Source organism: Microtus oregoni, unplaced genomic scaffold, assembly GCF_018167655.1.
Source record: "Microtus oregoni isolate MIOR12 unplaced genomic scaffold, Mior012 000046F_ref0000063, whole genome shotgun sequence".
Classification (NCBI taxonomy): domain Eukaryota; kingdom Metazoa; phylum Chordata; class Mammalia; order Rodentia; family Cricetidae; genus Microtus; species Microtus oregoni.
The window spans coordinates 3,491,256-3,508,748 of NW_024543220.1; the positions used below are offsets into that span (position 1 = coordinate 3,491,256).

General features: G+C 40.8%; 1 protein-coding gene across 1 annotated transcript; it reads right to left on the minus strand.

The window, feature by feature from the left end:
• Positions 1–15,901: 15,901 nt before the first annotated feature.
• Positions 15,902–16,857, minus strand: LOC121435184 (olfactory receptor 9A2-like). The gene is given in 3 exon segments (XM_041634277.1): positions 15,902–16,231; positions 16,233–16,772; positions 16,774–16,857. Coding segments are annotated over 3 exon segments (954 nt in total).
• Positions 16,858–17,493: the final 636 nt, after the last annotated feature.

Sequence of the window (17,493 nt, forward strand, 5' to 3'; positions counted from 1 at the left end):
CCAGACACACACAGTATTTGAAACCAAGAACAGTGCTAGTTCCTGCTTACCAGTGTCTTACATTTGCATCATGTCCTCTCGCGTCTTGCATGCCATCATTTAAAATAATTTCCTTAAGGGAAAGGTGTATAGATTTATAGGGAAGAGCTCTCATTTTAGGAGACACATAACCTGAGATGATTTGTTAGAGATTGATCTATCCTCTCTCTGGGACCACAAGCAATTGCTGAGCCCTGGGGAGAAAACCTGAGAAACGTGTTGGAGTCTGGGTCATCAGAGCCTTGCATGAACTCCAAGAGACAGAAGTCTTTTCTGAACCCACTGCCTGTTCATGAGAGAGTAAAGGTTGATTTCAAAGCCTTTGTTGACCTCTTAGAGACAAATCTGAAGCCAAGTAACAGCTGGAAATTTTCTGTTTTATCCTTTGAATTTACGTAGCACCACGAAGCCCTGAGTCTTCCTGGATTGCATATCCACACCTCTCTGACAAACTGTTGGGTACTGATGGATTCTGGGGGGATAGATATTGTCTTCAATATGTATTAGATATGAGTCCACTTAGTTCCAAGGGATGACTCCAAACTCATGATTGCATAGACAACCCTGGTTAAAGTTGGTGGACAGCAAACAAAACAAAGAGACTTGAATATAAGGAAGGGGTGTGTAGGAAGATGTGTGGAGTGTCAGGACAGGAGGGAACAGCAGAGAGTGGAATGTGAGCATAATCAGGACACATTTTATATGAAAATAAAGGGACTTTAATCAGTAAACAAATGGTTCAGAAAACAAAAACAAAAAAAATCTTTTGATATCCTAGAAATTATGTTTAATGTCCACACTGATTTTTTTTTTACCACTCACTCTTTTTATCCCTCTTTTATAAAACACACAAAGCCTTCTTTTCCTTCCATCTGTGATTTTTGGCTCTACATCTGTATCTACAAATATGATCCCCCAGTTGACTTTGTATCTAAATTCCAAACACACATAGTACTTGGAAATAGGGCCACTGGGAAGTAACCTCCTTTTGGGGCTGCAGCAGTGTGAAAGGAAAAAAAAAAAGAGAGAAAGGGGGGGGGAAATCTCTTGCTGGGTGAGGAAATGGGCAGAGTGCCGAATGAAGAACAGTAGCTGGTTTGGAGTTCCGGAAACTTGGCAGGGAAGGAGAGGTAAGATTGGATGGTGAGGCAGCAGCTCCGCAAGGAAAAAAGGGGGATAATTATTCACCCACTCACTGCATAGATTCGAATGACCTGTCATATCCGGTCCTACTCCTACCGATAAGAAGTGAAAATGACTATCAGGGCCAGCTGCCTGCTCTGAACTCTTTCACCTCCTTCCATTGAGCCTTGGGTCCCACAAGCCATGCCCACTGTGGCTGACAGAGGCAGCTGAAAATGGTGACATAGGCTCAAGAACAATTCAATGGCTTTGACGAATTCTGTTAGGATCTCCCTACAACCTCACACTCTTTCGTGGAACGGAAGTTCCCCCTTTCTCTTCACAACACCCACACTTGAATCAGGATCTGAGGGCCCTCCCTGCCTTCCTCCCTCTAGGCTCCCTTCCACTTCTCCTGCCTAGGAAATCTAGACTTTGAGTTTATTTAGTGCCTGCTTCTTTGAGAACCTCTCCTGGCTAGGGGTGGAACTGCCTTAGTGAATTTGCAGGATACAAATGAAGGTGGGCACAGAGGGCTTTACTTCTTTGGTTGTGGTCCCATACAAATCCTCTGGTGTTCTGCTGGCCAGCCCTAGCAGGCTGCTGGTTACTCCTTCTTTTCCCTTCTTCTCCTAATAGGACTTTTGGCTTTCTCTGGACTTTTAACTTCACATTGAGCTTTCAACTTAAGCCCATCAAAGGCCACTGAGGTTTGCTCCCAGACTGGTCTCTGCTGCTGAAATACCGATAATTTTGTGGTCACCACAGTAGGATATGAAAATGAACATTTTTTCATGTTATAACAGCACGAAGGTAAAAGCTCAGGAAACAGATGTTTGGACTAATAAATGCTGAAGAAAAAGTTCCAGAGACAAAGCAAGATAACATAACGACCATTGCCCTTCATTTCTCCACCCATCCAGGCCAAAGGGCTGACCAGCATGGTTCAGCTCTCCTTTGCCTCCACGCCTCCATGCATGAAAAGGCACTTCCACAAGGCTCCGATGTGTGGCTCTCCTATACAGACAAGCTCTAATCTCTCCTACCTACAGACTCACCCTGGTGGTCCCAGAAGAGCAGCATGAAGATAGTCCCAGGAAATATTGGACACCTATCCTCCACTTGAGAAAGGAAAAGGCTCTCTGTCTCTTCCTAGAGAGGATGGCAGGGAACTTTCCACTGATACAGATAGAGGGATTATGAAATCACCATGGAAAGCATGACTCATCTTAAAGAGTCTTCATCCAAAAGGGCCACTCAACTCACTGAAGCTGGGATGCTTAACGAGTCAGCAAAAATGCTTGCCTTGAAAACATGGGGACCAGACTTTGATCCCCTCTCTGCAAACTCACATAAAAAGTTAGATGTGGTAGCACATGCTTTTAATCCCAACACTCAGAAGACAGATGCTTCACACGTACACACAAAGCAGGCTACCCTAATATACCTCTAATATAAGGAGATTCCAGTGTTGAAAATCTTTAAATGGACAAATAGTGCAGGAGTTGATGGTGGTCACAAATTAGCAGGGTAAAATGCAGATGCGCTATGATGAAGTATACAAAGACATCATGAGCTAAGACTACAACAGTTCCAGGTAAGTGAAAAGTCTTAGGCTCTTTTCTCATCATCTCCGTTTCTCTGACATGGTGTCCTAAGACTGGGGATACAGATGGACGATAAAGGAGGGATAAAAGAACAGGCTGTTCTACTGTTCCTGCTGTTTACCTGCAGCCTCCACACTGATGGCCACTAGTGGCCAATGGAGACTATATTCTTTAATTAGATGTGGGACTGACAGAATCTGCCTTAAATACCATACAAAGGGAAAGAAGTGATATTTGAAGAAGTATGTTGAGGGCAATGGCTGAAGAAGAAATGAAACTCTTCTATTTTTAACTCTATTTAATGTTCAGCCCACTTAAATGAATTAGCTAAAAATCATTATATTAGTTTATTTTAAATGTTCCTGTAAGAAAATGTAAATGAAGATGGACCTATCTAATGAAATTAATGGATCCTTTAAGAAATCTGATGTATCATTCTTTATTCAAGTCAATCTTTATCTTTAATTTTGTAGCTTGGAAAAATATGTGCAGGGTTTTTTTGTTTTTGTTTTTGTTTTCTTTGCCTGTATGTATGTCTGTGCATCACATGTGTCCCTAGTGCTTACAGAGGACAGAGAAGGGTATCAGATTCCCTGGAACTGCAGTTGTGTACGGTTGTAAACCACCAAGTGAGTGCTGGGAACAAAACCTCAGTTGTCCATATAAGCAACAAGTGCTCCTAACTGCTGAGTGCATTGATCTTCTGTAGAGACAAGTATCTCCCAGTGCTTGGGGTTTCTCCAGTTTGGTGAGCATCAAATCATATAGCTTCCATGGATCCCTTTATCCAGTGAGTTAGGGACTTAAGATTCCCTCTTCACTTTCAGTCTCAGGAGGGATTTCACATTGCCACAGTGTTCATTCTAAACCGGTCAGTATTGTGGACATTCAAGAGTTACAGTTAGCTATCAGAATTTTTTAAAAATTAATTAACTATAACTTCATGGTTGCTTGGCAACTAAAGAGATAATATTTTAAAAGAAAATACTCTATTACTGTTCAGATCCAAACACCAGAATTTATTGAGTTTTACTGACTTGTTCAGGATGGAACTAAACCAACCTCTGGTAGACAAAGGGAAAAACAGCAACATGGATTTTACAGCTTAGCTGGTTTTAAGAGAGGAGAGGAAATAAATTGCATCTCATCTAGCTTGAATTGGAGCTGCCCAATTTAAGAACAAGTACCAATTAGCTGACAGGAAAGCTCAGCTGTGACTTGGCTAAAAATGGGACCTCTTGCAAAATGTACTTAAAACTGAGTTCGATGGAGCTGATTCAGTTTGCATGTGAAAACTGGACACACAAGACATGTGGGGAAAGAGTTTAGGCATACTTTTAAAATTTAAGTGCATTTTACTGAAGATATAGGCATCTATCTTGCCTATAATCTCTCCAGAAATTACATCCAAAATGGCGTATGGGCTCATGGTCTTTGGATGAGTTGTCCCTAGCTGAATTAACTTGATTGGCTACAAGTTAACCTAATGACCAAGGAACAGATCTGGGAATAAGAAAAGCAACTTTAATAAAAAGGAAAGGTAGGGGAGATGGGCTTGGAATATTTTGGAGCTTTGCAATGGTGCTGAGGGGATGTAATGAGCTGGGGAGAAAATTTAAACGATCCTTTCAGAGCCTTACATTAGCGGTGACTCTAAAGCTTTCAAGGGAGGGAATGGTGAATTAATATGGTCTATTTAAAAAAGGAACATTTTGATTGAATTTAAAGTTTTTTTTTCAGGGTGAGCATAGTAGTTTTGATTCTGATGCTTAATTTAATTCACCTCATACTGTAACTTTCTCATAAATTAAAATTATAATTCCTAGCCATTAGTGGTGACACACACCTTTAATCCCAGCACTCAGGCGGCAGAGACAGGTGGATCTCTGTGTGTTTAAGGCCAGCCTGGCATACAAAACAACTTCCAGCACAATCACAGTTGTTGCACAGAGAAACCTTATTTCAAAAAATCCAAAAATGTTATAATTCTTAAAACATTGTAGATGCAATCATTTTTGCTATCCAGGGCCCCCAGATACAGCCCGCACTACCTCGAAATCATCATCCTCCTGCCTCAACCTCCCAAGGGCTAGAATTGCAAGTGTGAGACACTGTGCTGACATTTCCTGTTGATAACCATAAGGGGATACTGTGGAAAAGAATGCGGCTCATGAATCAACCAATACAGCCCCAAGGAAGGAGCACTTCGTGGAGATACGAAACAGTAGATGACTGTTTTCTCTTGAACCTTTTGGAAACAGTTTTTTATTAGTAATTTAACAAAAACATTTTGAAATCATCTTTGAAATGAATTGTCAAACACATGTGACTCAAAGCAAAGCAATCAAATATCACAAAGAGAATGGCATCAGGATCCATCTACCCGAGTTGGAACTCCATCTTGGCCCTGTCATTCATAGGTGCTCCAGTGTGGAATTTTACCTCTCTGAGTCCAACCCATTTTCCTTATTCTTGAAACATGACAGAATGTAGCTGAACTGTGGCAGATTGGTTCAACACCCCCCCCCCCTTAGATACAAAAACATGGTCTCTGATAAAAATGACATGGTATTTGCATGTTGTGTCTGTATGTCCTCCTACGCACACCTTTATTTCCCTGTGTACTTCATATCACCTCTAAGTAACTTATATATTATGAGGAAGATGCTGCATAAATTTCTTTTATACTATAGTTCTTATGGCATAGTGATAAAAAAAAGTCTTCATAAATTCAGAACAGCTACGATGTCGGGGAGGGATCTTTGCATCAGTGGAATCCACACTTGCAGAACCTGTGACTTTGGAAAGCATGGCTTTGGAGCATCGATGGTGGCTAACTCAGGTGTTTGTGGTGAATATCAGATGAAGGCCCTGCAGGCTCTTCGCTACAGAGAGAATAATTATGTCCCCCTTCAGCTACTCGTCTTTCTTTAGACCACTACAGCATTTTTAAATTACTCGTGTCTTCTGGTCCAAATAAATAATTGTTGTTATACCCAAGAAGTGGCAGATGTGGCTATGAAGATGGTTCAGTGGGTGAAGGTGTACTCCACCAAGCCTGAAGACCTGAGCTTGGTGCCCGGAACTCCCATGGTAGAAGAAAACCAGCCTCTGATCTCCCTACATGTGCCGCGGTATGTTCACACACCAATTCATTGTAATTGTAATCAGTCAATTAATTTTAAGTAATTAACCAGTTAATCTCATATAATCAACTAATTATATGTTAAAGGAGAAAAAGAGGAAGATACCTGTGTTCATGGGTCTTTCTGAAGTGAGTTTTTGATTTTGAAACTGTTTCAGAAATTCCTCCTAATTTTTAATTTTGAAAATTTGTGCCCAAAATGTTCTTAGTTTTTTCCCTTTGCTCCCCTAGCATTGGAGATGTACATTTGCTTTGTTTTTTTTTTTCTGTTCTTTTTTATCTCCCCCCCCCCCCCCCCCCATCTGACAGTCTCTGTAAAAGCTTCCAGGCCGCTTGGCCTTGGGGTTCAGGTATCCCTATTGCATTACTAACAGCGGCCACTAGGTGGAGGTGGAGACACACCTCTGGGAAGACACGGGTCTCAGAGTTGGGCAATATGCCCTTGAGATTCTGGCTCTTTGGAAGATGGGCACTAACAATAATTATTTATTACATTTAACTAACTTGTAATCATAAGGTAAGTATAGTAATATCAGAAATTACCCCCAGCAAACTTGTTTGCATACCACCTCTGGCAACTGTACTTGGTATCATTCAAAGAAACAGAAGGCTTGCTCCAGGCATATTCTAGCTTAACAGTCCAGTCTTGAGTCTCTTGTCTCTCCACCATCCTGTACCATGCCCATATGTGCCCTGCATATTAACATGGGCATAACATCCGCAATATTTATGTACACTGTGAGGGTTCTTGGAAAGTGGAGGACAGTCTGGGCTACTGTGGGACAGAGAGCATGGTTGGTGGCGAATGACAAAATGTGACCCCAATCAAAGTCCTTCAGTGAAGGTTTCTCTGTCTCAATGGTCATGGTTCCTGAAACACTATTCCCCAACACACACACACGCACACACACACACACAAACACACACACACACTCACACACAACATTCATAACATTCTGTGGGCACAGCAAACATATCAATCTACTGAACATCCTCCTTAGCTAAGACAAATTTCAAGGTACTCAGAACACACTCTATACTCACACACATTTGGGTAAGAAATGTCATCTGAAACACAAGGCTTACTTTATAGTAAACTGATGACTGTCCCATACACACTCCCTTTCTTAACAGTTGGGTGTTTGGTAGACATGATGAAATGGAGAAACACAAACTACAGCATCAAAAACAAAAGAAAACAAACAACAACAACAAAACGTTGGGTGGCAGAAACTGCTAGAGTATCAGCTATTCACTGCCCAGCAGTGTAAAAGAGCATCGGACACACGCTGGAAGTCGGGAAGAGATCGAAATTCCAAAGCTGAAACGTTTTCAAACTTAGGATGCATCCAGGACCCAGCTTACAACGTGGTCCAACACACATTCAGGGTAAGTCTTCCCACCTCAGCTAACACAGTTAAGAAAACCCCTCACAGGCATGCACATAGCCAATCTGATCTGTTCATGGAGACAGTCTTGACCAGTGATTCTTAACTGGGGCAAGGTACCTGAAACAGACCACCAAGACTCTTCAGAACCTGAGTTTCACATCCCATCAATGGACAGATTGAAGTTCGCATCAACATAACTTTCAGCGCAGGAATTCTGACGATACACGTGAAGCCAGCAGTGTCTGCTCTTTTAATGTGGCTTGGTCCTCAAACCTCTGGCTTATAAGCAGAACACTACAAGTGACTGGGGCTACCAGGAATGATCCAACAGGTCCCGCTCTGATCTGGGTTCCGACGGTCCTCCAAGCATCCTAACCAACTTTCTGTATCATCATACACTTGCCTGCTATTATGCACGGTTTCTTTTCCTAGTCTACTGTTTTGCTTGTTTTTATTTTGTTTTGTTTGAGGGTGTAAGTTGTTTGTTTGGGTTTTGCTTTTGTTTGGGGGGGTTGAACCATAGTGAAGTCCTATACATTGGGCCCAAAATGGATCCTGTTGAACTATGTGGATTTGGACGATGATTTATGTAACAAGATTATATGTATGATTTCAGATTCCATATCTGAAATTTACCAAAGACATGACATGTACCTGTTTCTTTAAGTGTTGCATTTTTTTCATTTCCTCAAACTCTGAAGAAAAAGACTCATAGACATTGTGTGTGACTCAGACTGGCAGAACAGAGTCGGAGCCTAAGCTGGCTGTAAATTCCCTGCTTTCCACTAACCATAGACAAAATGAGGTTTGGAGAAAAAAATTAGGCCACTGGGAAAGCCATTTTTCCACATGTACAGTTCCCCTAGCACAGTTTTTTCCACTGAAATATTAGAGTGTTCAACGGGCGACAGGCAGGTAACTTATCCATAAATGAGAGAACAATAAAACAACATGGTAGAAGCCTCCTAACTTTTGGAATACAGGCTCCTTAGGGGGAAGATCCTGTTTATATCTTTCCAAGGGTTCTCGTGGTTGTTTAATACCAGTGTTCTCGTGGTTGTTTAATACCAGTAGAATCTTCCGTAAAATGTTTGCTTAACATGACTAGAAATGCATGCTAGATTAACCTTGAAGAAAGCAAGTCCTACTTGAAAATGAGTGCAGAAGCACAGGCGCCCACATTTTCCGCCTGATGAAGCTTGTTTTCCTTTCAAATATGAGGTCAAATGTCACTGATCCCAGAAGCTGTCTTTTGTCTCCTGGCTCTCAGCTGCACTGACTACCCTGCTCACTCACTCTGTTCTCCTCCATGAACAACCCTTTGGGAACTCAAAACAATGTTCTGTTCACTGACCACTTCCTTTCTCTCACCCGGATAACCTCTTTAATGAGCAAGGAAATCTGGATTCTACCTCTGAACTCTCAGAACCTAGCATAAGACCTGATAGTTTCCCCATGCCCCAGGTATGGATGCACATGTGTGTGCATGCACATGTATGTAAGAGAAAGAGACAGAGAAACCCAAGAAGGAGACAGAGAGAGGAACTAGAGAGGTATTAGTCAAGAGGAAAAGAGAATAAAAGAAGAAGATGGTAAAGACATGAAAAGGGAGAGGATCCAGTGAGCCAGTGTGAGATAGATCTGGAGGAATATTCCACCAACAGTCTGTGTCTTCTCTAAAGATTCCATTGATGGCTTTTACGACACAGCTCTATAAATATCAGATCATCCCTTTTGTGATAGCTAGCTTTAACTGTCAACTTGAAAAAAAAATCTAAAATCGCCTGGGAAGAGAACCTCAATGAGAAACTGGGTTGGTTTGTGGGTGGGATGTTGTTTTCATGGAGTCAATTGAGTCAAGAACACTCAGATCACAGTGAGTCACACCACTCCCTAGAAAGGAGGATCTTGGCTGTATAAGAGTAGAAAAGTCTAGTAGAGCATAAACAAGCAAGTGTCCGTTGCTCTTTACATGTGAGTGTGGGTGTGATGTGCGGCCTATGTGAAATCCCTGCCTTGACTTTCCAACAAGGATGGTGTATAATCTGCCGTAAGATGAAATAAGCTTCTTTAACAGCCTCTAATTTGTTTTGTTTGGGGGGGGGGGGTGTCAGGATAATTTACTAGAGCAGCAAAAGTGAAACTTGAGCACTCCCTTTTACTACCTCCAGAGATGGCTGATGGCCACCTGGGGCAAGATGAAGACACTTTTACTAGATCTTTTCTCCTCGTGTCACCGAATCCTTTCCATTTGACATCTCAGCCTCCCCCGCCCCCATTTGATAGAGAGTGATCTGATAACTGGCTCAAATCTGGAACCTGTGGGAAGGGTCATGACTTTCCATTACAGTGGCTGCATTTACCCAGTGCCTTTCGATTAGATATTCTAAGCAGTGCTCTTAGAGTGTCTTACCTGTAAGCATCATTTCTAGTACCTGTCTTTTAAGAACATCGTTCACATTGCTTCTTTCTGATGTTTCAGCCATTCTGCCTAGTCAGACAGGTGAGCATGTTTTCCATCTAACAGCTAATTCCTCTGCCCTTTGCTATTGTAGCCAGCTGTGTGGCCTGCCACTAGAGGCTCCAGCTCCAAAACAGTGACTCCTCACTAGCCATCCCAAGCAATACCCTCTATAATAGCACTTTTGAAAATGACCTTGCTTAGTAGAGTATCCTGCAGGTCCCTGAGGAACAGGATCAGCTGGTAGGACTTCGTCTAACGTAGTGGATCAATTATAGCGTTGCCGCTCTCTAAGCTGTGTTGTTCCTTCTTCCATATACCACAACTATATTTGGCAAAGCTATTACTTTAATGAAGGTTACTATTTTTTTTTTCGAGACAGGGTTTCTCTGTGGCTTTGGAGCCTGTCCTGGAACTAGCTCTCTAGACCAGGCTGGTCTCGAACTCACAGAGATCCGCCTACCTCTGCCTCCCGAGTGCTGGGATTAAAGGCGTGCACCACCATCGCCCGGCTGAAGGTTACTATTTTTGAAAAGTTTTACGAGTCAACAAATGGCTTCTATTAGCCTCATATTTATAGACCATTGGTTAAAGGGCTAAATTTTCCTTGATGGAGGAAAACCTCCAAATCTATGCTTTCCCCTTGTCCTGCTTCACATTCCAAGCACTCCCCTAATGACGAACTCTCTGATTCCCCTCCAGTCATACTTTTTCTGGTGCATGCCTGGCCAGACTTTCTGCAGTGTCTCCAATTCACTGGTAGCTTCAACTCTCAAGTTTATGTTGAGAGACAAATCTATTATCATTCTTTTAGAAGAAGATAAGATAGAATCAGATTATGAGGAAGACAAGCACTATCTTCTAAGGCAATGTGTGAGATGGGTATAGATGAGCCCCTGCTAACAGCTTGATACCCGTATCTTGCTTAGCAAGGAATTCACTGCAGCCCTATAAACACCCAATTATTCCATTTGTGAGAGCTGTAATTGTCAACTTCAGATTGCCTGCAATCACTTGGGAAGAGGTCACATGAGTTCTGTATATTCCTCAGGTGGGAGAAGGGAGTGCATCTTCCAACAGGAGACCAGGTCATTGATTTAGACCACGTACAAGGTTTTGACTGACAAGGGCCCACATAGGCTCACATATGTAAATGCTTGGTTTGCAGCTGGATGAAGTGTTTTTGAAGGTCAGGATGTGTGGCCTTGTGGGAGGGTGTGTATCACTGGAGGTGGGCTTTGAGGTTTCAAAAACACACATAATTCCCATTTAACTTGCTCCCCCCCCCTCTCTGCCTCGTGCTTGTGGATTGAGATATAAGCTCTCAGCTTCTGCTCAAATGCCATGCCTGCCTAATGGCTGTCATGATCCCCCCATAAGGGTCAAGGATTCACACCCTGAAACCAGAATCCCTAAATAAAATCTTTCTTCTATAAGTTGCCTGAGTCATAGTGTCTCATCACAGCAACAGAAAGGTAAGTAACACACAATGGAATACTGATGTTCATAGTTCTCATTTGCATCATCACAGAAAACTTCATACGAAGGCTAGGATGGTGATGCACCCACTCCACTCTCAAATGGGTTGATCATCACCTTGAATGTTCACATTAGAATGCAGTGTTTGTAATCAGGTAATCGATAAAGCTGAAACAGGAGGATTGCTGAGTTTTAGATTATCTTTGGGCCACATGGTGAGTCCCAAGCAATCCTAAATTACAGTATGCTTGAAAACCTAATCCTAAATAATAATAATAATAATAGTAATAATAATAATAATAATAATAAAGAGTTTGAGAAATCAAATTATCTAGGTTGCTTCAGTTTTCATACTGCTTCCTGTTAAGTCATGTGACCTCTCCTGCTTGCACTTCTTTCATTTGGATGACACCAACCATAGCATCCCCACAGCAGGGACCAAGAAGATGTTGGTGTCATGCTCTTAGAACTCCAAGCCAGGGAGAATGGAATTTCTCATCTTTATAAGAACCTGGCTTTGGGTAATTTGCTAAAGTGACAGAAAATGAACCAATAAACTCTCAACTCTGCTATATTGCTGGAAATAGACTGAATCTATTGTTTTCTCTCCCTAATAGTGTCACTTAGCAATATCTGCCAAGGTACATAGTTCTTACAGTTCTCATGTCCTTGAATTTCTGAAATGCTGGCCAACCAAGAGAAAAAAATCTTAACTTTATGTACTTCATTGGCTAATAAGGTCTGTCAATACCTCCAAAGAGGCTTGTTCATTGACATCTGACCAGAGACTGTGGGACCACCTCCAGATTCCCTGTTCTGTTGGGATCCATTGCTAATAAACTTGGACAGAGTTTCCTAGGAATTCAAACTGATGCCTACAAAAGTGATTTGATATGAAAGAAAAGAAAGTAAGAAGCAGGACTGGACAGAGGAAGGAAACTAACCAAGGCTACTATTCCAGTTCAAGACCACACTACCTTAGAATATTCAAAATAGTGACTGAGAAATGGGGGATTAACCATACAGAGACACTGAGAAAAGAAAATTATTATTTCAACGATGTGGTCTTCTGTTGAAATAAATCAAATGACTCTGTGTCTTTATGTCAGTCACTTGTTCTGGACTGGTGGGAGTAAAATATAAGCTTCCATCATGAGATGGCTCCTTCTCAGTGAAGGAAAATTCTTCAAAGAATGTGGGGCTGTCACTTTGGAAATCAGTATGGCAATTTCTCAGAAAATTAGGAATCAATCTACCTCAGGACCCAGCAATACCACTCTTAGGCATGTACCCAAAGAATGCTCAATCATACCAGAATCAACCATGTTCATAGCAACATTACCCATTATAAACAGAATCTGGAAACAACCTAAATGCCCCTCAACTGGAGAAAGGATAAGGAAAATGTGGTACATTTATACAATGGAGTTCTACTCAGCATTAAAAAATAATGACATCTTGAAATTTGCAAGCAAATGGATGGGGAAAAAACATATTGAGTGAAGTAACCCAGACCCAGAAAGACAAATATCATAAGTACTCACTCATAAGTGGCTTTTAGACATAAAGCAAAAATAGCCCGCCTACATTCACAATCCTAGAGAACCTGGACAACATAGAGAACCCTAAGAGAGACATGCATGGATCCACCTAGGAAGGAGAAAAAGACAAGATCTCCTGAGTAAATTGGAAGTGTGGAGAGGCAAGAGGGAGAGTGGAAGGGGAGAGGGGAGGAAGGAAGCTGAGTGGGGGAAAATGTATAGCTCAATTAAAAACAATAAAGTATAAAATAAAAACAAAAAATCAAGTTTATAAAACATCAAATAACAAAGTCAAATGCAAACTGAAAAAAAAAGTGAGGCTGTGAACAGCCTGATTATTATTGCTTATTTAGGGGATGTGGAAAGGATGCAGTTAGTGCTCTTAAATTTCAGTTTTCCAAAAATCCCACCTGAGGGAGAAGAGATGTCTTTGATATCTAATTCAAAAAAAGTCTACTTTAAGATTGAGTTGTACTGAATAACAAGGCTGAGGATTCCAAATGAACAATCGGCTGACAATTAGCAGAACCTAGCAACTGGAAATGATCAGAATGACATTTAAAAAAGATCCAATAAAGTCGCCACCACCTCTGGATGGCTGCATGTATGTATAGGATAAGCCTATATCCTGTGGGGAGTCATTCTATAGAGGACATATGATTGGGGAAACATACCTCACCAAAATAGTTTGTCTAGAATATTAAGCAAACTGGCAAGAAAATGTCAACCAAGCTGTTAATACTTGATCAGGTACCTGCAATAAACAATTTAATATCTAAAATGTCTACCTTTCAAACAAGAATAAGCACATGTAAAGAAGCAGTAAAGAAATGGCCCATGAATAAGAGGAAATAGATTATAGAAATGCATGTGTGAGAGACTGTATGTCACATTAAACCTCAACCTAAGCATAGTCAAAGAACTGAAGGAAACAGTGTTTATGAAATTCAAGTGTGATGACCCTGTTTCTCTGCATTGAGGAATGCAGATCAAAATGGAAATTGCATCATTTAACAATACCATATATGAATTGAAATATTTACTAGAAGAAATCAACAGTATATTTCAACTGATGGAAGAAAAAAATAAATTTGAAGATGTATCAAAAGGAATTATGCCATCCAAAGAACAAAGACTAAAACCTGAATTAAATGAGCAACTTCCAAACATTATGACACATCCTTCAGTATATCAACATACACATAATGAGGGTACCAGTAAAACAGGAGGATACAGAAACAGAAGATTATTGAACATTTACTAAAGTCAGTAAAGAGAGAGAGAAGTAAAAAGAAAGTGAGAAAGAAAGAAAAACTTCACACATCCACAGAAGTCCATACATTTCTAGAAAAATAATTACAAAGACAATTACATCAATTTCTGGGAAAAAAGACAAAAAACAATATTCTGGTCAACCAAATTCATATGTAATGGATGCCCAGTAAGATCAACAACTAACTTCTAGTTAGAAACAACCAGCAGGAAGTGGATCAAGTGCTAAATACAAGGTCTACCTGGGGAGCCAAGATGATGAGGAAAGCGAAGTAGGCTCCCAGATAAGGTGACTCCTTGTTCCCAGAAGACAGTGCGAGAACTAGAGGGAAAACAGCGGGACCAGCATCTAAACAGGACCAATGGGGAAATGAGGAGGAGCCAGGGGCTCTGTAATTATCCAAGTAAGCATCTGTTTAATAAACTTCCAGCCCTAGGCCTCTCTCATCCCAGCTGGATAAAGCTATTACACTTGCTTCTTCTGTGGCTTGATCTTCTGTCTTTCCCAGTGCTCAAGTCTTTGTGCCCAGTAATGAGTATAATGAACCTTCATATGACCATTAGTACCCCGATTACATAATAAAAGCTAAAACTAAAATTAACCCTCTATTCAGCAAAATAATTTATCAAAATGTAGGGCAAAGAGAGGCAATCCCAGACAAATAAGAGGACTGGTTGCTGACAGACCAAATTCATGGGAAGTGTTAAAGTTCTTCAATCTGGAGATGAGGTTCAGTGATCTAGTGCTTGCCTAGCAAATGAGTGCCTGGGTTTCTGTCCCAGCACACACACACGTACATGCGTGCACACAGACACGCGCGCGCACACACACACACACTTCAGAGATGGTAAGAGCTACTGAGTGCCACCAAGTAAATAAACTCCTTCCTCTAACATGATGCAAAATTCCACAACTACTTCCTTCAAGCCCGTGTCTTGAATTGCCTCTCGTTTTAAAATTCTGCATAAAAGAGGTCTTTTGAAAGGTATCAGAGACTGTTCAATTTGAAGTTAGAAACCTTAGACTGGGATAAATTTGAACAGATATGGCAGTTTCAGTAGCTGTAACACACAGTGCTATCTCTCTAAAATTTCCTATTTAATTTTTATTTCTTTTTTGTTTTATGCCTGACTAAAAAAAAAAGGCCAGCTTATGAAATACTTGGAAGTTTAGGAAATGAAAACCTTCCTTTTCCTGTACTCAAATATTTTCTTTTGGCTCCTACCAAAATTTGCCAAAGGGAAAGTTTGCCGTGTGATCCATCACCACTCTATATTGTTTCTGTCAGTAGGCAAACAATGCTACACTCACAATCATGTAGCTATTGACCCAGGATTATCATAATATGAGCTAAAAATAGAAAGATACCTCAAAGACTTAAAATGTAGATGGACATCTTGTCAAGTAATTGCACTAAAATACAGAAAATGTCTTAGCAAAGCTGATGAAGGACCAGAGTGTACATATTTATCTCTGTACTCTGTCGATGACAACTCTCACACACCATCCTTCTTAGCATTTTCTTTCTCCTCAAGAAAATCCATCTTCAGAGCAAGATTAGCATTGGTTTCCATGCTCTAGTTCCTCCAGGGTCTTCTAGAACCCTTATCCTGTGCTCAACAGTAGAAAGAGGCAGACACAAAATCTGCAAGGTTCTAGTTATCATAAAAAAGTCCATCTGATCGATGTGCCTTAGGTAGATCTTCCATGGTATGACTGCAATTTGTACACAGGATTTAGATTTTACAATATCTCTAATGGGATAGAGAAGTTGAAATTTTCTAGGTTATGCTACCTAAAAAAATAAATAATAGATACAAATAATAAATAATATGGAGAAGAGCTAATTCTTGAAGAACAGACAGCAATGCTTCACTCCATCTCTAAGGGCGTCTTTGACTTTATCATTCCGAAGAGTGAAGATGAAGGGGTTCAGGAAAGGGGTTACCACAGACACCAGTAATGAAGCCACCCTGTTGTACTCAGCTGCCTGTGTTTGCTTGGGCTTTACGTACAGAAAAAAGCAGCGGCCATAGCCAATGATAACAAAAGTAAAGTGGGAAGCACAGGTGGAGAAGGCTTTCTTCCAGCCAGAGGCTGAGGGACTCCTGAGGATGGTGGAGATGATATAGGTGTAGGAGACAATTGTTGGAATTAGGGATCCAATATTATTATTGAAAAACAGCCATTAGGAAAAGAATGAACTCTGTGAGAAAGGTGTCATCACAAGATAGTTTGAGCAGTTGACCTTGGTCCCAGTAAAAATGATCCAACAGATTTGATTTGTAGAAAGTAAATTGGAATGTGGCATAGACTGGCCAGATTTCAGAAAGGAAACCAAATACCCAGGACACAGTCACTCCCCAGATGGAAGTACGACTGTTCATGATGACACTATACCTCAAAGGATTGCAGACCGCCACATAACGGTCCACAGCCATCGCTCCTAGCATTGCAAACTCAGTAGTCCCTAAAGAGAGATAAAGGAAGAGTTGGACAACACATTCAGTCAGAAAGATTGTCTGGGTTCCAGAAAGCAGCAGTCCCCAAAGCATCATGGGAACAATTGTTGTTACCAGGATCTCCAGGAGAGAGAGGTGGGCAAGAAAGAAATACATGGGGGACTGTAGACGTTTACCAACACAGACAATCATGATGATGATCATGTTTCCCAACAGTGTCATTGAATAGAAGCAGAAGAATATGGTAAAAAAAAAAAAAAACAAAAACATGGCATAGTTCCTGGGATCCAGGGAAGCCTAGCAGGCAGAATTCAGTAGCACTAGAGAGATTGTCCATCACTAGGTTTTAACTTTTGTTTCCAAGTTTGAAATATGTACCAAACAGATCCTCTGGTCATGGGATTGTCCTTCCTCATGGATTAACTGTACCAGAAGACAACAGCATTCCAAATATTAAAGCATAGAACTTTGGATACCAGTTCTCCACAATATCACACAGAGCAATCCAGAGGCCAACAGGACAAAGGTCAGCATCTAGGGCCAGTGTTCCTGCTGTCCTCAGATTTTAAAACATTTCAAAACATCAATATCTCTACATGAAAACTCTGGGATGTTGATGCTTTCTCAAGGCAGAGTCATTTTTTTCTAACCTTGTTTTTCCTCAAAAACCCTAAAAATAATGAAAGATGATAGCTGGTACAGTTAAGATGCCAAAATATCAGAAGCTCTGTTTCTTATTTCTTTTATCTTCTTATCTGTCACCCCCTCAAAACCTTCTTTCCAAAACCCTTCCCCAAACAAGACAGCATGCTCATCAGTGAACTCTACTTTTCCTCATAGTACTTATGACCTGATATCATGAGTGTAACTATTTATTCTTCTCCTTTAATATTAAACAACATAACAAAGAAGCAGACAAGTAGAAAATCCATACCATGTGGAATTTATATTCAAGGAGAATATATATGTTTAA